This window comes from Mastacembelus armatus, unplaced genomic scaffold (assembly GCF_900324485.2).
Source record: "Mastacembelus armatus unplaced genomic scaffold, fMasArm1.2, whole genome shotgun sequence".
Classification (NCBI taxonomy): domain Eukaryota; kingdom Metazoa; phylum Chordata; class Actinopteri; order Synbranchiformes; family Mastacembelidae; genus Mastacembelus; species Mastacembelus armatus.
The window spans coordinates 1942596-1961648 of NW_022872940.1; the positions used below are offsets into that span (position 1 = coordinate 1942596).

The window sequence follows — 19053 nt, forward strand, 5'->3', positions numbered from 1 at the left end:
GAGTTTGCAAAGCTTAACATGGCCCTGGAAAACCTGCTACCACCAAATGAAACTGAGCAAAATAATCGCACTCTGTTGGACCATTTGAAACTGTCATTTGGCCTTAGCATATGCTCATCATCCTCAGCCTTACGCTATTAGGTCTTGTGAAGGCTCTCCAGAAGAAATGTGGCCAAGCCCGATCTGTGGATATTAAGAACAACTGCTTCCATCTAGAACATTCCAACTATAGTTACAGGGTACTCTTGGGGGTTCAGCCAGTTTGCTGTATTGATCAGAGCTCTGGTTGGTATGCATTAGTCTTGGGGTCATAATGAATGAGCCAAGGAGTGTGCATGTGCCTTACATGTCCATCAACTGCTCAGTAAACTTTTAGGTGGACATGTGGACAACTTTTCCAGACATGCCAGAACTGCGACCCTTATAATCTCATTAATTTTGCAAATTGGCTGGAGGAAGAGATGGCATGTCAAAGTATGGCTCTTAAAGTAAACAAATAGTCAAGCAAGAAATTCCAAGTCACAGGCCAGGAAGGTCTACAAAGTCAACTTTAACAACTACTTTATTCCAGTTTATAAAGCAAGAGGAGAACTCCAGACTTCAGAAAACTCCTATTGTCAAAAGTCAGATGAGCCTAGAACCTCTTGTGTCTTCTGTAATAATCAAGCTCAGCACCTCATCACATAGTCATTACTCTCTGACTGACAGGCACAAAATTAGTCTTCCTGATTGAACTGTGGCTACAGGTCATTATTTAAATCTTAATTAAACCTATGCTGCATCCCGATTCCATACTACATATTAACTGTATATGATGTAACCATATCCATTTAAAAAGTGTTTAGTATAGTATGAAAGCTAGTGTAACATTGAAACAGCTAAAATAGCTGCCATAAAGAATATTCCTGGTTCCTCCTCCTGCCCTGGTTAGCATGTTTGACAAGCTCAGTGAGAAAAGGCACAGGTTAAGGTGAAAAGAAAATACCAAAAAAACTGCACTGCAGTATTTATGTTATTATTGAAATACTTGCCTAACTAGTCAGCCTTCATGTAAGCAATACACTCAAGATATATCTCTAATGTGCATGATTTGCATGTAAGAAAAAGCTTATTAGAGTAACTGTTCACATTATCATGTTCACACATGTAGTGTTCAGATACCCCTGCTCTGAACCCAAAGAAATTCTTTCATTGTCATTCATTGATTATTAACTGCATGTTGGTAAGTACAGTGGGCAACGCTGTACTTGAAGTGCACTGCATGCACAAAACATATATATGCTGTTTTTCTTTTATGTAAACATTATGAAACACACAATAGTGTTTTTTGAATCTATATCAGGAAGCAACTACGAATAAAACTGTCAAACATTTCAAAGCACATTTTCCATATGAAGTGGAAAAAAACAAAACAAAACACATACTCTTTAGTAGGTTTGAGTCAGTTACTGCATCCGTACCAGTTTGGTGCTCTGTTCATGTGTCCTGGATTGAGACACTGAACATGCTACCTGACTGTTCCTTAGATAAGAGTATCAGCTACATGTTAGATAATGCAAACTCAGTGCATTGTTCAAAGGGTACATAAATACTGCAATCGTGTGTGTGTGTGTGTGTATATATATATACATATATGTGTGTGTGTGTTGTGTTGTGGACCATGGTCAGAAGCCCTGATAAGCAGTCATGATCTTGCATTATGTGGCACGTTCTTTGTTCGGTGCTGAATATGTACTGGAATTTCTTCATCCTGTGCAAAAGACAAAAGGTTAAAATTAGCATCTCTGTGGCTGTCAGGTTATGGGTTATGATGGTTATGATATAGCTTTACTTCCACACAGACTTCATTACATTAACTTAAAACACGTAATAACATACTGTTTCATTGTCTGCTGTCTCCTCTCCCTCAGTTTGCTGGCTGCCAGCATTGACTGCCTCAAAGTCAGACAGCGCACTTTCCACTGCCTCCTCATCATAGTCTGTCTGGTATTCATCAGACGGTTCCTCTGAAGACAGTCAAGGGACATTATCATTTTGTCCCATTTTAAATCACAATCTATTATTATTATTTATGTAACTTGTCAAAGGAGAGCATTTGAGTATTTTTGGACAAAAAGACACTTGCCAATATCATCAGGACCATCAGGTTCTTATCTTTATTAGAGATTTGATATAATCACATACAAGTCTGGGCTATAACTGTAAATCAAAAGCATGCTTGAATATTAGCTAATAATGATAAGCGCATGCTAATTATTAGCTTATGATTTCAATGTTACTAACCATTGATTAAAGTGCTCGTCACAGGTTCGATTCTTGACACAATTTCAGCCAAGTCGGTAAAGGAGGCATTTGGACAGGTGACCACCTGAGAGATGCAACACATCATATCAGAGAAGGCCTTAATTCAGCTTCTTTGTAGTTGATTCACAGTCGACGTGATTCTAATTATACACAGTACAGTATATGCGAACAATTTCTTAGTGCAAGCTATAGCATTTTGTGTATCACATGTAACCACTAGATATGTCTGATGGAGATCTGAAGTGTAACAGCAATACAATTAAAGGTGCCCCGTAGGTCCCAGGTGCAGCAAACAGTATAGAGGTAAAACATCTTAGTATTGCACCAACTCGGCAATCTGACAAAACCCTGCAATGCACTCCAAGGTCCAGAGCATCTGGCTACCACAGCCAGCTGATTAGGCGCACATGTGACACCCATCTCTGATGCATGAAATTCATGCACGTAATTCGACTGTATGTCTAATTACTGACAGCCATCGTGTTTGTAACAGAGCGAGAGAGAGAGAGAGAGAGAGAGATGGCCAATATAGCCAGTAAATAAAGACATGAAAGATCATGACAGGTGTTTTATCAGCTTCTTCATATTGATTTTGTTGATATTTCTGGCTTTGGTGAAGATTAGATCATATTTCATGACCATTTTATGCAGAATCCCAAGAAACTGCAGTGTCATTACTTTTCCTGACAACTGTGTAAGCATACTGTCAGAGAAAGCGTGTCGTGTTGTGTGTGTTGCATAGTTCGTCTACAGACTAGCAACAGACTAGCTATAGTTTAACACACCTAAAAACTAACTAAACTCTAAACAATTCATTAACTGCTACATTCCGGTACTAGTCAAGTACCTTTCTATTTTGACCGGTATTTATTGCTATTTCCTGACTTAGCGCTCGTTAGCCTACCGGTTAGCTTAGCTAGCTAGTTAGCTTAGCTAACATGGCCTCTCCCTCTCTCTCTCTTTCTTGCTCGGTGTGCCACATGTTTAGTTATTCCTCTGCCTCCTTTAGCGATAATGATACCTGTAATAAGTGTAAGGTTCTGTTAGCCTTGGAGGCGAGGATCACTGATTTGGAAGCGCGGCTCCGCACCTTCGAACAAAAGCCAGCTAGCCCAGCCCCGTTAGCTGGTGTGGAGCCACCGAGCTCAGGGTCTGTTAGCCGTCCAAGGGCAGCTCCGGAGCAGCCCGGAGAATTAGCCTGGGCGACGGTCCGACGGAAACGTACTCCTAAGCAGAAGCCCACGGCTCATCACCTGCCTGTTCACGTTTCTAATAGATTTTCCCCGCTCAGCGACACACCCGCTGAGAAACCGACTCTGATAATTGGCGATTCCATAGTCAGGAACGTGAAAATAGAGACACCAGCGACCATAGTCAAATGTTTCCTGGGGCCAGAGCGGGCGACATCGAGTCAAATCTGAAGCTGCTGGCTAAGGCTAATCGTAAATATGGGAAAATTGTTATTCACGTCGGCAGCAATGACACCCGATTACGCCAATCGGAGGTCACTAAAATTAATGTTGAGTCGGTGTGTAACTTTGCTAAATTAATGTCGGACTCCGTAGTTTTCTCTGGACCCCTCCCCAATCTGACCAGCGATGACATGTTTAGCCGCATGTCGTCGTTCCGTCGCTGGCTGTCTAGGTGGTGTCCAGCAAACGATGTGGGCTTCATAGACAATTGGGCCACTTTCTGGGGAAAACCCGGTCTGATAGCGAGAGACGGCATCCATCCCACTTTGAATGGTGCAGCTCTCATCTCTAGGAATTTGGCCGAGTTTCTTAGCCGACCTAAAGCCTGACAATCCAGGGTGGGGACCGGGATGCAGAGACTCAGTCTAAAACGCCTCTCTGCAGTTTCCTTAGAGCCACCGCCCCCCTCAAACCACATAGAGACTGTGTCTGCCCCTCGAACATATAAATCAAATAAATTAGAAGTTAACAGAAGAGGAGTTATTGATAAAAACTTAATAAAAATTAAGACCACTCCTCTTATTGAACAGAAAAACAGAACTGTCAAATGTGGATTATTAAATATTAGGTCCCTTTCATCTAAATCTCTGTTAGTAAATGATTTGATAACTGATCACCAAATTGACCTACTTTATCTTACTGAAACCTGGTTACGGCAGGATGAATATGTCAGTCTGAATGAATCAACCCCCCTCAGTCATAAAAATTATCATGTTCCTCGAAGCACAGGTCGAGGTGGAGGAGTAGCTACAATCTTCCACTCAAACTTATTATTAAACTTTCATCCTCAGAACAGTTATAACTCATTTGAGAGCCTCACTCTTAGTCTCTCACATCCAAACTGGAAAACACAAAAACCAGTTCTACTTGTCATTGTGTACCGTCCACCTGTCCCTTACTCAGAGTTTTTAACTGAATTCCCTGACTTCCTGTCTGATCTAGTGCTTAGATCAGATAAAGTTATTATAGTGGGAGATTTTAACATTCATGTAGATGATGAAAATAACAGCCTCAGCACTGCATTTAATTCTATATTAGATTCAATTGGTTTCACTCAAAATGTTAATAAACCCACCCACTGTTTCAATCACACCCTTGATCTTGTTCTGACCTATGGCATCGAAATTGAACATCTAATAGTTTTTCCCCCAAATCCTGTTTTGTCAGATCATTCTTTAATAACTTTCGAATTTAAAATGATGGATCATGCAGCGTTTGGAAGAAAATTCCACTACAGCAGATGTTTATCCGACAACGCTGTTAATAAATTTAAGAAAATGATTCCATCTTTATTTACATCTATGCCAAGTATAAACATAGTGGAGGGCAGCTGCTTCAATCCTACTCCCTACCAAATTGATCATGTTGTTGACAGCGCTGTAACCTCACTGCATGAAACGCTTGATTCTGTGGCCCCCCAAAAAGTCACAGCTCTGTTGAGCCCAGTGTTCCCTAGCTCTCAGCAGTGATGAATTTATGTTTATTTACAAATAAAATCACAACTATTAGAGATAAAATTCAGCAGATGCTTCCTATACCTGCAATAAATGAATCTTCTACTACAGTAGCTCTTGAATCATCTGTAGGACCTCAGTTATGTTTAGACTGCTTCTCTCCCATAGATCTCTCTGAATTTACATAAGTAGTTGCTTCATCGAAATCATCAAAGTGTCTCTTAGACCCCATCCCGATAGACTGGTTAAAGGCACCCTGTCATTAATGAACTCATCTTTATTAGACTTGGTAAATTTATCTCTAGTATCAGGCTACGTTACCCACAGGCCTTTAAGACTGCAGTAATCAAACCTTTACTCAAAAAGCCTAGTCTTTATCCAGGAGTCTTGGCTAATTATAGACCAATATCCAACCTACCATTTATTTCTAAAATCCTAGAAAAGCTGTTGCTAAGCAGCTATCAGACCACTTACACAGGAATGAACTATTTGAAGATTTTCAATCAGGATTTAGAGCACATCATAGTACAGAAACAGCACTGTTGAAAGTTACCAACGATCTTCTCTTAGCCTCAGATAATGGACTTGTTTCTATACTTGTCCTCCTAGACCTTAGTGCTGCATTCGACACCATTGACCACAACATCTTATTACAGAGACTGGAGCATGTGATTGGTATCAGAGGAACAGTGTTAAAGTGGTTCCAATCCTATTTATCGGACAGATTCCAGTTTGTTCATGTCCATGATGAACCTTCCACACGAACAAAAGTTAGTTATGGAGTTCCACAAGGCTCCGTGCTAGGACCGATTCTGTTCACCCTGTACATGCTTCCTTTAGGATATGTCATTAGGAAGCACTCTATTAATTACCACTGCTATGCAGATGACACTCAGTTATATCTATCTATTAAACCTGTTAACACAAACCAGTTAACCAGACTTCAAGCCTGTCTAACTGACATCAAGGCCTGGATGACCAGTAACTTTTTACTTTTAAACTCAGAGAAAACAGAAGTCATTATATTTGGGCCAAAAAATCTCAGAAATAACTTTTCTAAAATTATAGCTACTCTAGATGGCATAGCCCTGGCCTCCAGCACTACTGTAAAAAACCTTGGAGTTATTTTTGACCAGGACATGTCCTTTAACTCACACATCAAACAAATCTCTAGAACTGCATTCTTTCACCTGCGCAACATTTCCAAAATTAGGAACATCCTGTCTCAAAATGATGCAGAAAAACTAGTCCATTCATTTGTTACCTCAAGGCTAGATTACTGTAACTCATTACTATCTGGATGTCCCAATATCTCCATAAAAAGCCTCCAATTAATCCAGAATGCCACTGCCAGAGTCCTGACAGGAACTAGCAAGAGAGATCATATTTCTCCTATATTGGCTTCTCTTCATTGGCTCCCTGTAAAATATAGAATAGAATTTAAAATCCTTCTTCTCACATACAAATCCCTTCATAATCAAGCTCCTTCATACCTTAAAGACCTCATAGTACCATATTATCCCAATAGACCACTTCGCTCTCAGAGTGCAGGTCTAAGTTGTGGTTCCCAGAGTTTCCAAAAGCAGACTGGGAGGCAGAAGCCTTTAGTTATCAGCGCTCCTCTCCTATGGAACCAGCTCCCAGTCTGGGTTCCGGGAGGGCAGACACTCTCTGTACTTTTAAGGGTAGACTTAAACCAACCCTTCCTCTTTGACAAGCATATAGTTAGGGCTGGCTCAGGCTAACCCTGAACATCCCTTAGTTATGCTGCTATAGGCTAGACTGCCCGAGGACATCGGTTTCACTGAGGCTCCCCTACCCTAACCCCCCCTCCCCCTTCACCTTCCCTCCCCTCTCTTCTCTCCTCCCACCTCACTGTATATTCCACCATTGAATGTACTAACCTTGTGCTCTCTCTCCTCCCCTAGTTTGTGCTCTCTCCTCGCTCTCTGTTCTCTCTGTACCTTCTGCAGGTTCCCTGGTCCTGGAGCTGTATATTGCTGATGTGCAGTTACTGGTCCCACCAACCTGCAGTGTCTATTTGTTGTTTATTGTTGTTGTTCTTTTCTCTCTGCTCTATCCACTCACCCCAACCGGTCGAGGCAGATGGCCGCCCAAACTGAGCCCGGTTCTGCTGGAGGTTTCTTCTTCCGTTGCTTGCTCATAAGGGAATTGTTGGGTTTTAGTTCTAGTTTTAGTTTTTGTAAAGTGCCTTGAGATGATTTGTATTGTGATTTGGCGCTATACAAATAACTGAATTGAATTGAATTGAATTGTGTTCGTTCTAGTGCGTTATTAGAATTGTTTTGGTAGCTCTTTCCATTTTTTCTAAGGGCAGACTAAATAAAGCCTGATCCAGGATCCACTTGCTCAGTGAGTCTAGAATTTAAACTAACTGAAGTTGGTGAATCACAGGCTGGTTTCTTAGGTGAGAGTTGGGTTATGTCCTGGACAGATCAGCAGTCTATGACAGGGCTGACACACAGAGACAAACACTCGCATTCACACCTACAGGAAATTTACAGTCAGCAACCAACCTAACCTGTATGTGTTTGGACTGTGAGAGGAAGTCAGAGTACACAAAGCAAACACACACAGGCACAGGGAGAACATGCACACTCTAGGCAGAAAGGATCAATGTTTAAATGGGATTTGGACCCAGAATCTTCTTGCTGTGAAGTGACAATGGCCCTAAACTAGACTAAAATATCTTTAGTTAATGCAATTAACTGCAATTTATAAAATGGATGTGTATTTTATCAGATTCTCTATTAAAACATAACACACGTGTCTTAACTATTAGCATAAAACTCATAATCATGATCAAAACAGATCTATTTGTTTGATGCTATTTTCCTACAATGATTTCAGTAGCATGTGATGATAAACCATCTACTGTAAATTACTCTACTGTAGACCTCAGAGCAAGGGTTCAGCTTGTTTTTCACCAGAAAAAGAGGCAGGTGGTTGCCTGTTCTGTCAGTGACTAGGCAAGAGGACCAGTGGCCTGGACCTCAAATAACATAACTTTCTGTGTGGAGTTTGCATGTTCTCCCCATGCTTGTGTGGGTTTTCTCCAGGTACTCTGGTTTCCTCCCACAGTCCAAAAGCATGTATGTCAGGTTGATTGGTGACTCTAAATTGCCCATAGGAGTGAGTGTGAGTGTGTGAGGTTGTTTGTCTCTATGTGGCCCTGTGATGGACTGGGGACCTGTCCAAGGTGGACCCCTGCCTTTCACCCAAAGAGAGCTGGGATAGGCTCCAGCAGATCCCTGGGACCCTGGTTAGGACTAAGGGGGTACAGATAATGGATGGATGGACATGTAATCACAAGGCCACTGCCAGCATGACGAATGGACAGCACTGCCCTCAGAACAGCATGGTGGGAAAAATGCCACAGTGTTTAAAGGTATGGTAGGAGCAACAAACACAAGTCAGCAAAAGCCACCAAAACATGCACAATACAGTAACATGCGTGAGTCAAACTCACAGTGTGAGCGTTACTCATCTTCTTGATGTCCCACTGCTGATCTCCAGTTAATGTGAGGAGGGAAACGGCTCCGTCTGAGCTGCCACAGGCCAGAATGGGACCAAATTCATATGGACCCCAGCACACAGAGTTCACTGTAGACACCAGAGAGGAGGTTTATAGACACCACACCACTCAGCTATGTTGCAGCTGTAACCACAACACTGCACATTTCAGTCATTTTACAAAAAACCCATTCGAGTTTATGGAGAACTATTTACAGAGGCAAGAAGAACCAGGAGTCCTGCAGCAGATGCTCTGACCCCCCACAGAGCCCTGATCTGGGCAGTGTGGAGTCAGTCTGGGATCACATGAAGAGACAGAAACCCTGGGACAGCCTGAACCTACAGAAGAACTGCAGCACCTTCTCTAAGGTTCTGCAAAGTACCAGCAGAAAACTGTGTCAGGTCCAACCACAGAGAACTGCTGCTGGTTTAGGGGCAAAGGGGAGAGCTGCACATACTGATTAGATTTAGGTTTGGTTCCCTTTACTGCACTCTGTATGTAGTTCATTGATAAATGAAAACATATAATTCATATTAAAGCATCCCCCTGTGTGTTATTACTGCCTTAAACCTTTGCCTTACCTTAAATATGTAATTGATTGATACATTTCATCACTGCTGTTTTCTGAGAATTGAATTCACTTACTCCAATAATTATGTCTATTTATTTAACTGATCCTCCTGCACAGCTGTGGCATGTGCTGCTTGATGTGATCAAAGGTCTAAAAACCAAAGATGTTGTTTAATGATTAGTGAAACATTTTGATTCAACAGCTAAAGTCAAGCTGTCATGACTCAGACTCGTACAACTTCACAGCCCAGATGGGACTCAAACCCACAATCCCTGGTTTAGGAGGCCAGTGTCTTATCCAATAGACCACTGGGGATGGAACAACAACAGGCAGACAAGGATCTTTTGGTTTATAGGTCATAAGCAAAGCTGACCCTTAAGCTGCCAGATTCAGAAGCTCTGTTTTGGCCTCAGCCACTGAAACCCAGGTTCCACCAACAGCCTCTAGTTTGAGAGATGCTGTCAGATGAGGTGCTGTCAAACTGCACTTACACATGTGGGATCCTTTGTCATATGTCAGACTGTTGCAAAATAACCACACAAACCATCAGTCTAATAAATGATTCTACATTTTCTGTTGCATATCACCTGAATGGAAAGCTGTAGCTCAGTTAAAACCTGTATCTGATTTCATCACTCGCAGCAGCATTTACATATGTAATCATTCAAATTAAATCACACACATGTGATAAGACATCAGTGTCTTCATGTGCATGTTACACGAGACAGACTTAAAGCTGCTCTGCCTACTTTCTTTTTCAGCTGCTATGTAAAAACCTGAAAACTAGAGCTTGTTTTCTTCACAGAGATCTATAAAGTATATAAAGTGTCCTGTCAGCCAAACCTGCCTGGAAAAAATCACACGCTCAAATTTTTCTCAGCATTTTTTTTTTTTAAGGAATTTTTATTGGGAGGAAACCAGAGCACCTGGAGAAAACCCATGTCACTCTGTGGTGACAATAAGAGTTCCAGTCCTGCCCCAGACTCGGAGGCCAGGAGGCCAAACGGACGTGGAGAAGGACTGGAACTCTATATTCGATTCACACATTCACCTAAATCGGAAACAACCTTGTTTCTGCTTTTGAAGATGTTAGTGAGGGCTCTGCCCACAGATGAGAAGAAGCAGCAGATTGTGCTGGACTTTTTTGGTTTCTTCAGGTGACGTGTCAGAGAGGAGACGATGCAGTTTTCAACTTGTGGTTCCTTCAGATCCATGGCAATCACCAACCTCTCTGCACAGCCCCACTTCTTATGAAGGTCTTTGTAAATGGCCTTGTGGAGGTTTTTACACTTTTCCGGGGTGATGTCTAAGTCACTCTCAACTTCAGCCCATGCTCTTTCAGTCAGATGGTTGATGATGGCGTCTGTATCTAAAACACATGTGTTTACCTTCACTTTACGGAATATTTTTGAGACAAGCCTTTTCATGACCTCCCTGATGAACACCCTTCTGTTTTCAGGTTCTTCTGCAGCCTGCACAGGTTCAGCAGGAGTGTCCTCATTAGTAGAAACTGCACCTGGTGCCACAGCTGGACTTATGTCCACAGTGACAACCTCCGGCTGCTGTGAGTCTTGCTGTGTCTCCATGGTGACGACCTCTGGCTGCTGTGAGTCTTGCTGTGTCTCCATGGTGACGACCTCCGGCTGCTGTGAGTCTTCCTGTGTCTCCATGGTGACGACCTCTCCATAGCAATGAACTCCGGCGGCTGTGACGCTGTTTGCCTGTGGCACCATCAACTCTTGCAGCTGTGACTGTGCCTCTGCGTCAACATACCGTAGAGTTAAAGCCAGTGCTGCCCTCTCACTGTGTCTGGTAGCCTGTACGTTCAGCCACCAGCTCGTCAGTGCCATGCAGTTCTGCACCTCGTTATGTATGTCGGCATACATGGGGGCATGTGCCTGTGGAACAGGCATTGTACTGCAGGTTTCGCTGCTTTTGACTGGGACTTGGGCAGTCTCAGCTTCCCTCCTGGAGGTGATGTGTCTGTAGAGGAGATCACTGACTTCATTTGTGAACGTCACTGCTTTTCCATGGAACATCTTCTTGAATTTCCAGAATACACAAAACTGACGGGCGTCGTATTTACGAGCTACATCCAGGAGCAGACTGTCAACACTTTCAATCAGCTTCTCCCCCGACTCAGTGCTGGAGTCATGAGGGAATTTTGCTTTGATGTGTGCAGCTATCCGATGTAAATAAACTTTGGTGAACTGTCTGGTAAAAAATATCTTTATCATCCCCACAAGTTCTTCCAAAAAGCTACACCAACTGGATGGTGGCAAACCCATCTCTACCAAATACTTATCATCATCATTCATGAACTGAATTATGGTGTCTGTAATTATTTCTATCTCCAAAGTCATATGGCGTTCCAGCAGGTCGTAGTCAGTATCTGGCAAATCCTCTAAAAGGGGCTGTGTGATTTGAACCAGTTTTTTGCTAATTATTTCCTTGAAATCCATCAACAGCGACATTTTTGAGGCCTGTTGCTGCGGCAAAGTAACAGAGGACTGATCCTGGTCAACTACGCTCTCTGTGGAAGAGGTCTGGCTTGTTTTCTTCCTGCGTGATGTGCAGGAAGACTTGCTTTTTAATCGGAGCACCTGAAAAATCCTGAAAATAGGGCAAAGTATATCCTGAAGTCTGTAGTAGGGGGTCACATGGTTTATGACAGGCTCCTCAATGCAGTCGTGAATGGAGATGGACTTCATACGTTCTGTGACCTCTGTAACAATTAAATTTGCCAGGTGCTCCAAGATGGCACACTGGTCCTCAGGGCTGACAAGGTCAGAGAAACTCTGGCAGAGTGTAGCAGCCAGATTGGAGGATGGACCTTCCTCTGACGCGACTTCTCCTTCTTCATCTAAACAAACTTCCTGAGTCTCCTCTGACTGTGGTGTTTCTGATCTTTTCATGGTTCTCTCTGTGTTATGTTCCATTATCTTCGATACTTTGCCTTTTCCTCCAACAATGTCTTTCACACACGGTCGTGTAGTTTAGCACCTGCAGAAGTGACGTCTGTCTGAACTGTGGACTGGTCCTGCACTTCTATTAACAGCAACTTCCATCAAAGGCGTTTTACAACACGATGACGTCAGAGACCAAGCCTTGACTGCTCTCCCTTAGCAACTGTTGCTGCGCAGCCTTCTTCACTTTCATACGTCATCGAGGTCGTGGACCCACACGTGTGACGTCACCCACCGCGTTACGCACCGCGAGAATGAAGCCAATTCAGTCGCCATGTTGCTTTTTTGGAGCCTGAAGTACCATATTTGGACAATAAGGCAGTGCCAGAGAACGTTTCCATGGCGACCAATCAGCCAATCAGCAGCGAGCTTGTGGAACGTACACGCTAAAAAGAGCTGCTAAAGCTACGATGCTACAGTCTGATCTGGTCTTAGTCATAGGGCTTAGCTTGAGGCCAAATATCAATATCTGTTATGTACAATTAATTCTACCTATAAAATGGGATTTGTAGTTACACTTTGTCTAGTCATACTTGTTTTATGTCTTTTGTCTTGAAGCTCTTTTATCGAGCCTTGGACATTCGGTTATTATCCAGGAGTTACCTTGGTCAGGTGGCGCATGACAGTTTTCTTTTGGACTCTTTCCATTCCCAGCTTCTTGACGTTGAAAGCTGCTATCTTCATTTTGACTTTGTTATGAAAGAAAGTCATTAACAGCAGTTTAGTGAAAGGATATTGTTTGTTTACACTGTGGGAAAAACAGAATAGATGAAGAGAGTAAAAGGGGAACAGAAACAGAAAAGGAAACTCATTTCATGTGTTCATACATACTCAACTTATATTGAGAGGAAGTATTATGACATGAAAGTTCCTTGTCCTACTTTCAGCTTCATTCAAAATGTCAAAGTTTTCTCTCACACAGAAGAAGATCACTGTGTATGTGTAGTTAAAATACTTCTATGAAACATGTTAACACTGGTATGAATGCCACAGTCCTTTAGTTCCTAAGTAACAATAGGACTATAGGTAATTTCCTACGTTCAAGATGTGCTTAAAGTAACATCAAAGTGCTTAGTAACCCATAGATATACTGTTAGGTAAATTCTTTAAATAGACTCAGAGGACGAACTTCGGTAAGATTATATAGAAGTTTTACTTGCAAGGAGTAACAGTCACACAGCACCTTGGTACAGCATGAGGATCACTGGCTGCTTGCAGCCTAACACATCAGTTTTCATGGAAATACAAATGGGAGGGGATTTCTCACAGAAAGACATCTGGGCCCTTATCAAATAGTCAAGGTTAGAGCAAACTGTGCTCACTGAGATCAACAATTATATTTCTACAATGCACAATAGGCCCTATTCAGAAGTGCTTCAGTTATACTAAAGTAAGGTGGATCAGGTCACTGTCATGAACTAGATCGTGGTCAGGAGTAGACTTCATCCACACGACACAGGAGTGAAGGAAAAAGGGGCTTTATTGAATGAAAACTTGGGCCGGGGACATGAGGAAAACAAGGTACTCAGGACTACATGAAAACAGGGACGTGGGGCAAGAACATAAACATTAAGGGAAGCAAGGCATGAGGGTCTGGGTTACACACACACACACACACACACACACACACACACACAGGACACACCGACCATGGGGAAAACAGGAACATGACACAGAGGGACAAGGCAAGCACAAAGGGGCTACACACTCAGGGTTACAAGACTAAATCTGAACACAAGAGGAACTAGACATACACGCAGGACATGGTGGGGACACACACAAAAGAAAACCAGAACAACTTAACTGAGTGCAAAAACCGAAAACATTCGGGGATCACCAAAGTCCAAAAAAGAAACCAGGAAAACAAACGGCATGGAGCGTGGCAAAGAAGACAGGCAGGCGAGGCATGGAACACAGGAATAACTACTGACGAGGAGAAGACAACAATTCAATTCAATTCAATTCAATTTTATTTGTATAGCGCCAAATCACAATACAAATCATCTCAAGGCACTTTACAAAAACTAAAACTAAAAACCCAACAATTCCCTTATGAGCAAGCACTTGGCGACAGTGGAGAGGAAAAAAACTCCCTTTAACGGAAGAAAAAAACCTCCAGCAGAACCGGGCTCAGTTTGGGCGGCCATCTGCCTCGACCGGTTGGGGTGAGTGGATAGAGCAGAGAGAAAAGAACAGCAACAATAAACAACAAATAGACACTGCAAGTTGGTGGGGCCAGTAACTGCACATCAGCGATAAACAGCTCCAGGACCAGGGACACCTGCAGAAGGTACAGAGAGAGAGAGAGAGAGAGAGAGGGAGGGAGAGAGCACAAACTAGGGGAGAGAGAGAGCACAAGGTTAGTAACATTCAAACAACAACAGACATGGGAAGACCACAGACGACCTGGCGAAGACACAGTGACTGAACCAAGGTATTTAAAGTGAGGGACAAAACAAGGCACAGGTGAAAACAATGAACTAATTAAGACAAGGTAACATGAACGAACACAAACTAGATCCTGCTCAGTACTACAAAATAAAAGTTCCAACAGGAAGTCCAGAGCAGGATTACAACAGTCACAGGAGGATAAACATTTGAATTTCTCTAACACATCCCTCCTGTTTATGCTTAGCATAACTACTATATGAAAATGTTTAGCAGATCAGTAGTGATTATTAGTCTGGTAAAAACACACAGAAAGATCAGAATTATTACTATTATAGGAAAAACAGTAAAATCATAAATCATAACTATGATCAAACAAACAAACAAGATCACAATCACAAATCTAAAATGATTAGCATGCTAAATATAACTTGTAGAAGTGAGAAATAAATGTCATAACTTTCTGTCTTTATGGGCAAACAGTCATCACAACATCACTTCCTGTAGGAATTCAATGTTGGAGTCATTCGTGCCTTACAGTTCAGAAGTTAAGACAAATTTATCATAGTCGGTAAAAGACACCAGGTCAGGTCAGGTCAGGTCAGGTCCTCCTTCATTGGCTCTGGAGGAGTTTCAGGGTCCTGGTCATCCTGTGAAATGGACTGATACATTTGTTTGTTAATTGCTGTGTCAATAAGGCTTTGACAAAGGCCTCTAATACATGGAATGCAACAGCAACCACAGGTGACTAAAATAGCATCATCACAGCCATAGAGATGAATATGGACTGGACTGGACCGCTCCAATTACCAAACATTCCCTCCAGCCAAGAAGTGAAGGGGTTGTCAATACCAGCACTCTCAGCGAGCTCCTCAGAAAAGGCTTGTAGTCCGTCTAAAGCTCGAGTGACAGAACCATCTGGGGAAGTGTTGTTAGGAATAAAGGTACAACGGGTAGATCCAAACATTTTACAAACACCTCCCTCCTTAGCCAGTAACATGTCTAATGCCATCTGGTTCTGCCAGATCATAAGACTAGTTTTACCTAAACTCTGCTAAGCCTCTGACAGCATCTCTAGTGTAGTTAATGAATCTCTGCTGGTTATAATACAAGTAATTTATCCAGTCAACATTTTTATAAATGGTTAACCACCAAAACAGAAAAGATTCAAACCCTGCTGCAACTTGGTTTCTAGCTTTGTACTCGTCAGGAACTCCTCTGGGCACTCCAATGGCATCAATGTATACTCTCATATTAAAACTGCCGGCTGCTGCAGGGTCTCTTTTCACACGGTGTGGGCTCTCTAGGGAAGAACCAGACAGAGGCAACACATAAAATGGCATCACCAATTGTATAAGAGCACAGGTTCCCTGAGGGTCACGATTCGGCAGCGGCACGTTCCGACTTTCCTCCGAAAGTCTCCACGCCGCACCACCGACCATCCTGCCTTCAACACCGGTCCCGCAGTCACTGACGCCGGCAGAGGCGCGTGCCATCTGGCGGGAATTAAAGGCAAGGCCCCTGGCTCCCTGGGATTTGGCTCCCATTGCTGCTGCCCAGCCCGAGTCTATCCTCGCTGCTGCCCAGCCCGAGTCTCTCCTCGCTGCTGCCCAGCTGCTGCCCAGCCCGAGTCCCTCCTCGCTGCTGCCCAGCCCGAGTCCCTCCTTGATGCTCCCCAGCCACCTGAACCGGTATCCCGGATGCCTCTACGCCGGCGTCGCCGCAACCCTAAGAGGCAGAGACCAGAGCCTCAGTGCGCCGCCAACGACATCCCGCTGAGGCCTCCGTCCAGATTACCAAGCCTCAGTGCGCCGTCCCAGCTGAGGTTCCGCCGCAGCAGCTCGAACCTCTTTGCGCCGACAACGGTGTCCCCGCCGAGGATTCCCCCAGGATCCTGCAACTTCAGTGTGCCGACAATACCGTCCCCGCTGAGGCTTCGCCAAAGTTCCGAGCACCTCAGTGCGCCGACGTCCACGTCCTAGCTGAGGTTCCATTCCTGGTTCCCGAGCCGCAGCAGCCGACGCCCATGCCGCCGGAGCCTCCCGAGCCGCAGCAGCCGACGCCGACGCCACCGGAGCCTCTTGAGCCGCAGCAGCAGCAGCCACCAGGGGTTCCCAAGCCGTCGCCGCCGCAGCAGCAGCCACCACCACAGGTTCCCGAGCCGCCGCCGCCGCTGCCGCAGCAGCAGCCACCAGGGTTCCCGAGCCGCCACCGCCTCAGCAGCAACAACCAGAGGTTCCCAGGCCGCCACCAGAGCTTTCAGCCAGCTCCCAGTCAAGGTCCCTCCGTTCTGCCCAGTCACCCGCGCAGCAGCCGCAGGTGGGACCGCTGGACCAACAATCCCGATGACGGAGTCGCCGTCGTCAGAAGAAATTGACATTGGAACCTCAGTGCACCGACGAAGGCATCCCCCCTGAGGCTCAGTCCAGTTCCCCGAGCCACAGTGTGCCGACGACAGCGTCCCCGCTGTGAGTTCCTCCAGGGTCCTGCAACCTCAGTGCGCCGACGATAGCGTCCCCGCTGAGGTTTCCCTCTCCCCTCTCCCAAGTCTCGTGAGCTGTCAGTGTGCCGACGACGACGTCCCCGCTGAGACCTCAGTACCACAGCCAGAACCTCAGTGCACCGACGCATCAGTCCTTGCTGAGGCTCCACCACAGCCGGACTCCCTCTTTGCTACCCAGCTGGAGCCATCTTCAGAGCTTCCAGCACCGCAGCAGCAGCAGCAGCCGCCGCCTGAGCAGCTTCCAGCGCCGCAGCAGCAGCAGCTGCCGCCTGAGCTCCTCGACCAGACTTTCCAGAGCCGCAGCCGCCGCGGCAGCCACCATTACCTGGGAGTCCCCAGCCATCTCAGCTACTGCCACAGCTTCCCCAGCCGTCTCAGCTGCTGCCACAGCTTCCCCAGCTCTCAGCGGAGTGTTCATGGCAGTTGCCAGACCCTGATCCTCCGGCGCCACTGTTGCCAGAGTCACACCTTCCAGCGCGGTATGACCCTCAGGTCCTCGAGCTCCGGCCAGAAGAGGCGCTGCAGCCTCAAGTGCCAGTGCTGCAGGCTCCAGTGCCAGCACCGCAGCCTCCAGTGCCAGCGCCACAGCCAGATCCTCTGCAGCCAGTGCACCCACGGACACCATCTCCAGCATCATTGCCTCGGGTGCCGCCTCGCCGCTCATCGCCTCCGGTGCCGCCTCTCCGCTCATCGCCTCCGGTGCTGTCTCTCTGGCCTTCACCTCCAGAGCCTCCACAGCGGCTTCTACTGCCGTCTCAGCAGCGTCACCGGCAGCTTCCCCGGCCGCCTCATCCATACGGTGCAGCAGCCTCCCCGGCCGCCTCAGCCATCTCTGCAGCAGCCTCCCCGGCCACCTCAGCCGCCTCTGCAGCAGCCTCCCCGGCCGCCTCAGCCACCTCTGCAGCAGCCTTGCCCGCCGTGCCTGTAGCCTCGCCAGCCGTCCATGCAGCCTCAACAACCACTTTTTCCTGAGCTAACGTGGCAGCTGCCCGAGGCGTTTGTATCTCCACTGCGACCAAGGTCTCCGGAATCCCCAGGGTCCCTAGCGCCGCCTCGTCGGCCGGTTCGGTTCTTCCTTGGCCGACTCTTCGGCGGGACTCTTCACGTCCCAGAGTCTATGTCAGCCAAAGAGGTCAATCCCCTGAACGACCACCAACCTACTTCCGCCTCAGGGGCCGTCCCCCCAAACGACCTCGGACCTTCATCCGCCTGCGTGGCCGCCACCCGAACTGCATCAGACATTCGTCCGCTCCAGGGGTCGTCCTATGAAGCGGTCCGGACCTTCGTCCGCTTCAAGGGTCATCCTTCCATACGGACCTGGACCTAACGCCGCCTCAGGGGACGTCGCCCGAACGGCCCAGGACCTGTGTTCTCAGCTCCCTCCCGCCCACCCTGACCTTTTGTTTCTCGGACTAGGGTTTGGGCCGTCTGGCATCCGGCCTTGGGGGGGGGGGGTACTGTTGTGAGTCCCCTTTTGGGACTTCCTACCTTTATGGTGAAAGGGCTTCTTGTTTCCCCCTGCATCGGTCCCCGGCAGCCTTATGTTGGTCACTGATTATTCTCACCTGTGTCCAATTACTTGTTTTCTCTGCCGGCTATATGTACTGCCGGTGTTCACTTGTTTGATGCAGAAGCATTAACCTGTGTAACCTGTGTGGACGGAAGCTGGTCTTTGTTAGAGTGTGTTGGTTCTACTCAACCATTTAACAAGAGACACGTTGCATCTTTTCAGGCTGGGATCAGCTCGTGGCTGCAAGAAGACGTCTCTTCTTGGGTTTGTGGCTGCAGCCCCGAGCCTCACACAGACTTCTTTATTTATAGCAAACAAGGTTACACAATAGTACACAGAAGACCTTTAAC

General features: G+C 45.7%; 1 protein-coding gene across 2 annotated transcripts; it reads right to left on the reverse strand.

Moving 5' to 3' along the window:
- LOC113143879 (patatin-like phospholipase domain-containing protein 7) lies at positions 1-9310 on the reverse strand. 2 transcript variants are annotated; one of them, XM_026329482.1, is made up of 4 exons: positions 8721-9310; positions 2284-2368; positions 1879-2006; positions 1-1750 (listed from the first exon to the last, which is right to left on the reverse strand). In XM_026329482.1, the coding sequence occupies exons 1-4, from the start codon at positions 8736-8738 to the stop codon at positions 1685-1687; spliced, it is 297 nt and encodes a 98-aa protein (XP_026185267.1). In that variant the 5' UTR covers positions 8739-9310; the 3' UTR covers positions 1-1684. The 2 variants fall into 2 exon arrangements, with proteins under 2 accessions (XP_026185267.1, XP_033181011.1); XM_033325120.1 differs by lacking the exon at positions 8721-9310 and having other exon boundaries at positions 2284-2859.
- Between the last annotated feature and the right edge of the window lie 9743 nt (positions 9311-19053).

Coding starts and splice junctions, on each gene's coding strand:
- LOC113143879 (XM_033325120.1), bottom strand. CDS start 2,389: ATGATGTGTTGCATCTCTCAGGTGGTCACCTGTCCAAATGCCTCCTTT. Junction 2,007..2,283: donor GACGAGCACTTTAATCAATG/GTTAGTAACATT, acceptor GACTGTCTTCAG/AGGAACCGTCTGATGAATAC. Junction 1,751..1,878: donor AGACAGCAGACAATGAAACA/GTATGTTATTAC, acceptor TCTTTTGCACAG/GATGAAGAAATTCCAGTACA.